Source organism: Oncorhynchus mykiss, chromosome 12 (genome assembly GCF_013265735.2).
Source record: "Oncorhynchus mykiss isolate Arlee chromosome 12, USDA_OmykA_1.1, whole genome shotgun sequence".
NCBI lineage: Eukaryota > Metazoa > Chordata > Actinopteri > Salmoniformes > Salmonidae > Oncorhynchus > Oncorhynchus mykiss.
In genome coordinates this window covers 69,358,130-69,364,526 of record NC_048576.1, presented here as the reverse complement: position 1 = coordinate 69,364,526, position 6,397 = coordinate 69,358,130, and the positions used below count along the sequence as shown (strand labels likewise).

The window sequence follows — 6,397 nt, the reverse complement described above, 5'->3', positions numbered from 1 at the left end:
AAATGTAACAAAATGTGGAAAAGGTCAAAGGGTCTGAATATTTTCTGAATGCACTGTATGTAATAGTAATTAACCATTAAGATAGGGGGTAACAGGTATGACAGCCAGGCACTTGCATTTGCAATGTAAGTAGTAAGGCTTTCACAAGGTCTCTATTAGGCATGTATTCAGTAATCTTTCTTCTTTATCTAATAAATGTGTTTATTCATTCATAACTAGAATGTTGCTGGGCCCCGCACAGGCAGTGTGGTCCCATCGTCTTCTGATACCAGTGCTGTGGGAAAGGATGATATGCTTTGCAGAGACAGCCCAGAGTTGAGTGTATTGGAGGAAAGAAGAAACAGAGACACAGATGTACTGCCAGTTCCTTAAAATGGTGGCTCTATATGTAATAGCAATTACCACATAGGTGTGACAGACAGAAGCAAAGACAGACAGAGTGACAACAGATGAGAACAAGAACAAGAAGCACAGACAGTACAGTAAAGGTTGAGAAATGCTGTACTATAGTTGATTATGTTATTTTGCATTAGCATTATTGCGCGGGGTTGTGGGCTGGTGTGAAATGACAGTGCTGAATTTTTGTCCCAGCCCGCCCCTGGCTATGTCGAAACCTATATAGGCGGACACAGCCCGTTTGTCTATAAAATCCACTTGTCGTTCCTCCTCCTCAGTGACTCCGCTCTCCGGGTTTTCTAGCTTGCCTCCTTCTTGTCCCACTCACACACACTGTCAGAGCGCGGAGTTGACACCCTCTGGCCACTGTAGCCGTTGCGAGGCAGCCTGCTCTTTCCTCAGCTGAAGCTCTCATTGACTCGGGTCTGTGTCCTCATGCAAGGCTGCTGAAGAAGCTCTGAGAATCAGGTTTTTTCTTCTCTCTTTGCTCCTGACTCACTCAGATCAGACTCCTCAACGCTTCATTACAGCAAAGCTCCTAAAGACAAGAGGATAAAAGTGAACGTTTAATTTCAAGACTTGTCACTGTCTACTAATACTCTTCACAATGTCTGGCGATGATGCACCTGCTCAGCAGCAAAACTCCGAGGAAACAAAGCAAGATAATAAACCCAGCGAGGAGCCGAAAGCTGAGTCCAAGCCGGAGTCCCCACCAGTCAGTTCCACCGAGGCGGCAGCCACACCAGCGGCGACCGAGAAGGTCCCCGAGGAAGAGCAGTTCACCTACCGCTCTCTGGTCCTTTCCGGCTACGGGGGCTATGATAAGGTGAAACTGCAGGTGAAGAAGGGGAAGCCGGCACTCAAGGCCGGAGAAGTCATGGTGCGGGTCAAGGCATGCGGGCTGAACTTTGCCGACCTGCTGGCCCGGCAGGGTCTGTACGACCGGCTGCCGTCCCCACCTGTCACGCCAGGGATGGAGTGCTCCGGGGAGATCGAGGCTGTGGGAGAAGAGGTGACGGATAGAAAAGTAAGCGCGCCACATCCTCTCCGCTCTCTCCTCTCCATCTCTCTCGCTTCACCTGCTTCTGAAGCCTCTGTCTTAGAAATTATTTAGCTTACTCTTATGATTGCCTAGTAAACCTGATCATTTGACAATTTCCATGAACAATAATATGTTGTCGGCTACTTTGTTCCAAAGAAAGCACATTTGGTTAACTCATTTCTTGGGGCATTTATTTGGGTTCATATCAGGATGCTGTTTGATTTAGGGCGTGTCAGTCTTTGCTATTGATTTGAATTGACAATTCCGTCTCACATGTGTTCATGTTAGTCATCTATTACCAGCTTCACCATCATCATCATAACCACATTCAACACTAAACGCCCAGACCAATACATTTGAATATGAATGTAATCTGATTTCAGAATATGACTGTCTATTTGTCCATAGTCTCAAAATGACCAGAGAGTTGGAACAATGATAGCCCACAAGAATAATGTAGCCTAATTTCGCAGCTAAATGCTTTGGAAGATTATTGCTAGCCCAGTCACTGGTGCGTAAATGGAGAGCATAGCAGCAGAATACTCACTCAATCTTCTGAGTGGAAAGTTACAAGCCGAGGAGTGCATTTGTTTTTTTTATGCTTCCAGCAAAGGACCCAATTGTTTAATTGGCAGTGAGTTCAATGAAGCCAGCGCCCCTCGTCTACCGACAATAAAAAAATGAGTTGCTTTGCGCACGGGAGATTGACAGCTCCAAATTGTGAGTCGCGCCATCGGCTAGACAGCTAACCTGCTGAAAGGCGTGTAAGCATTCGGTTCTGTGGATTTGGAGAGATTTCAATGCTATCTCTACGTTTAGGGGATAGAAAAGACGAGATAATTAAACATTTTTTTAAAACATTCCGCATGTGACACTTGAGCACCGTTTCGGGGATAGGAGGGAGGTGGTGGGGCGGGTGCGACTCCACGCAGTAGTGACACCGTTGCCTTTGTTACGGAGAGCGACAGTGGCTCACGCACTAAGCGAACGGAAAGGGCGAGGCGCAAGACCAGGAGAAGCCGAAGATTTAAATGATTACACGCGATCTTTGTCAACAGACATGTCTTTGGGAAAGTCACAAATCACCAACCATTCAATCTTCTGATTTTTTATCGATTTGAAATTAATATAGCTATATTCTGCATACCACGCCCATTAAACAGCATCTATTTTTAGGGTATACACGGAGCATACCAAACATTAGGAACACCTTCCTAATATTGAGTTGCACCCCCCTTTGCCCTCAGCACAGACTCAGTTCGTGGAGGCATAGACTCTGCAAGGTGTCGAAAGGGTTCCACAGGGATCCTGGTCCTTGTTGACTCTAATGCTTTCCACAGTTATGTCAAGGTGGCTGGATGTACTTTGGGTGGTGGACCATTCTTGATACACAGGGGAAACTTTTGAGCATGAAAAACCCAGGAGAGTTGCAGTTCTTGACACAAACCAGTGCGCCTGGCACTTACTACCATACCCAATTCATAGGCACTTAAATCTTTTATCTTGCCCTTTCACCCTCTGAATGGCACACATACCCAATTCATGTCTCAATTGTCTCAAGGCTTAAAAACCCTTCTTCAACCTGACTCCTCCCTTTCATCTACACTGATTGAAGTGGATTTAACAGGTGACATCAATAAGGGATCTTAGCATTCACCTGGATTCACCTGGTCAGTCTGTGTCTTGGGTAGAGCAGGTGTTCTTAATGTTTTGTACACTCAGTGTATTTCCGTACTATGAATATTTTGAAAGGACTGTATTATTTTGCTTATCTGCTTATCTATCCTATGTCTTCACATAAATCCACTGTCATATAATCAGCATTACTTGTATGATAATAACATTGCCTATGCATTGATCATTCCAGGCTACCTCTCCTTGTTTGAATAGTGTGATGAGTCATGTTTTACTGCCAGTTATATTACTAACGGCATGGCAACGCCAACCACATCCTTTCAATGGAGCTAATAGCAACATATTGTGCATAACGACCCTTTAAATCTGTTCATTTTATAACAACATGACAATTTAGGCATATAGTAGCCTAGAGATATTGTTGCTATATTATTTGAACCTGAGACCGAACACCATCACAGATCAAACTCTATGACAAAACCACAATGTTCACTAAGCAGCACAAAGACTTGATGTATATTCATTGCTATTTTTAAAACACCAATCATATGTTCTGATGTTATAACCCTGCTGTAAACCTTTATTGCTCTTAAACAATTGATTAACCTAAAATGACAAAACTCATTGACATGAAGACAAATTGACCCAGGTCTAGACTAATTAAAATAAGAACACTCTGCATTTGTTGCATTTGAACCATGTCAGCAAGAGCCATTAAAGCACGAAAGAGAAGTTGCCAGATCAGTCCAAGTCTGCGTCCCAATGGCACCCTATTCTTTATATAATGCCCAGAGGCCCTGGTCAAAAGTAGTACACTACATAGAGATTAGGGTGTAATTTGGGAAGTACACTAATAAGATCAGTGCACCTCTGTCTCAGCAGGGAGTGGTTGTGTCCCTGAAATCCACTGGACCTGAACATCCGTAGGGATAAGATGAGCATATAGAAGCGTCTATATACCAGAGTTATTGGCTCTGTGTCAGTCTTTGACAGCACAATGGTCTTAGACATCATAATATATGATACGACCCATGTCCTGTTATATACTTCCCTGGCATCACTGCACTTTGTTATTCATGCAGATTGGATTAGAAGGTCACACACACACACACACACACACACACACACACACACACACACACACACACACACACACACACACACACACACACACACACACACACACACACACACACACACACACACACACACACACTGCAGTCCCCATACACTCTGCAGTCCCCATACTACCCCTACCTTCCCCCAACTCCAACTCCCTAAATTAAGAGCCAATCTTCCTAATGGATAGAGATCTCTGTGTTTTGGCAGGAGGGAGCTCACAGAGAATGTGCTGACCTTAGTTGCAGTCACTGTTTTTGGGAGGCTTCTGTTCTCTCTCCATCTCTCTCTCTCTCTCTCTCTCTCTCTCTCTCTCTCACACACACACACAAACATAGACTCACAGACAAATGCACACATGCACACACACACACACGCTGTCACTGAGTCTGCAGTGACACAGTGACTAGAAGTAGGTTACAGTTTTTCTCAATTGCTAAAACACTAAAACCGATTGGCTGAACAAAGTTCTCAGTTGCTTGGACTCATTTAGCTAATTAAGCAGTCTGTTGTCAATACCTTAAACCATTTCACATGATAAAACACAATTTGCAGATCTCACTTAGACTTTTCAGCAAAACTCTAAACACATTCTCATTCTCAAAACACATTCTGCACTCTAATGCACATGTCATCCATACTGGTAAACACAAGTGGCAACAATCAAATACAAATAGAGAACACATGTCATTGATTGAACACAACCACTCAAAATGTATTTAACCTGTTTCAAATGATGCGACAAAACCAATATAAGCCAGTTCAGAGAGAAAACAGGTTGTTGAAGGTGGGAAGGAGAAAGTCTGAGAATGGATACTGTAGTACAGTGCATTGTAGGCTGTATACTGTACAATGGATGAATTATATGGCCCTGAACATTGTGATTTCCATTTATTAACAGTACTGACTGCTCAATAGATTTTGACTGGTTGCAGGTTCATATCAACAAAGAACAAGAATTACAGTATGACAGAGACAAAGGACAAGTTTGTGAGATGCAGGGTACAGTACTGTAAAAATAGGGGTACAAAGAGGAGGAAGAACAAAAAACAAAATTGCAAAGAGCAAAGCAGAGTAGTAATTTCTGATCAATTTTGAGCTACTATGATAGAACACTATTTTTCGGTGTATTGTTTACTGACTGCTTGAGAGTGTATATCATTTTGATCACTTTGTTTATGATTTGAGAGCAGTGTTTGATTTTGAACACAGGTAAAACTGTTTTGAGGCGAATGTTTCATTTTGCCAGAGGAGTCAGAGGTTATGTAAATAGTGCTTGAAGATGAGGTTTTGTGTTGAATGTTTTCAGGAAATGGAGCAAGGATTCAGAAATGGTGTTTTAGCGTTTGAGAAAAACTGTAATACAACAGTGACATCACCCCGAATAACCGCACGAGCAGTTGCGGGAAAGAGCGAGTAAGTGACAAAAAGAGGGAAATATCCCAAATTACACTCTATTACTCATGACTGACAATCCTCGATCAGCACTTTTTTTCACTAAACCCTTTCCTTTTTTGAGAGTATAAGCTTTAGCTGAGCTCTGGTAGGACCTGACCCATATGTTCTCAATTATCTCCCTCCGGCCCACATTGTCAGTCTGGTATTTCCTCCGTCCCTCCTACCTCGCTCCGTTCCGTCCCTCTTGTCCTCCTTTTCACTACAGATGGGAAGCACACTCGTAGCATGCATTTTGCACAGTCTGTCTTGATAGTCGGCCTTAAACAACAAAAGGGAGGAGAGAATCAGGCGCCTGGAAACTTGGAGACAAACAGACGTCGTATTTCTGAGTTGTCGTTCTTGGTCCCTCTCGGTTCTGTTGAGGTTTTTTGAGAGTGTGTGCTTTCGTCATTGTTATAATTAAGCAATAAGGCCCAAGGAGGTGTGGTATATGGCCAAGATACCACGGCTAAGGGCTGTTCTTATGCACGATGCAACGCGGAGTGCCTGAATACGGTCCTTAGCCGTGGTATATAGGCCATATACCACAAACCCCAACGTGCCTTATTGCTATTAGAAACTGGTTACCAGCGTAGTTAGAGCAGTATAAATACATGTTTTGTCATACCTGTGGTACACGGTCTGATATACCATGGCTGTCAGCCATTCTGCATTCAGAGCTCAAACCATCCAGTTTATAACAACTATTATAACCTGGGTGGTTCGAGCCCTGAATGTTGAGCCAAACCATGGGTCTGACAAAACATG

The 6,397-nt window shown here is 43.3% G+C and overlaps 1 protein-coding gene across 1 annotated transcript in view; it reads left to right on the top strand.

Annotated features, from left to right (window-relative positions):
• The first annotated feature begins 652 nt into the window (after nucleotides 1-652).
• LOC110538156 (synaptic vesicle membrane protein VAT-1 homolog) overlaps nucleotides 653-6,397 on the top strand; it is a 42,223-nt gene continuing 36,478 nt past the window's right edge. Inside the window, exon 1 of the mRNA XM_036938218.1 lies at nucleotides 653-1,423. Coding sequence (XP_036794113.1) covers nucleotides 1,004-1,423 — 420 coding nt within the window. The 5' untranslated portion in view covers nucleotides 653-1,003. The remainder of the gene's footprint in view (nucleotides 1,424-6,397) is intronic.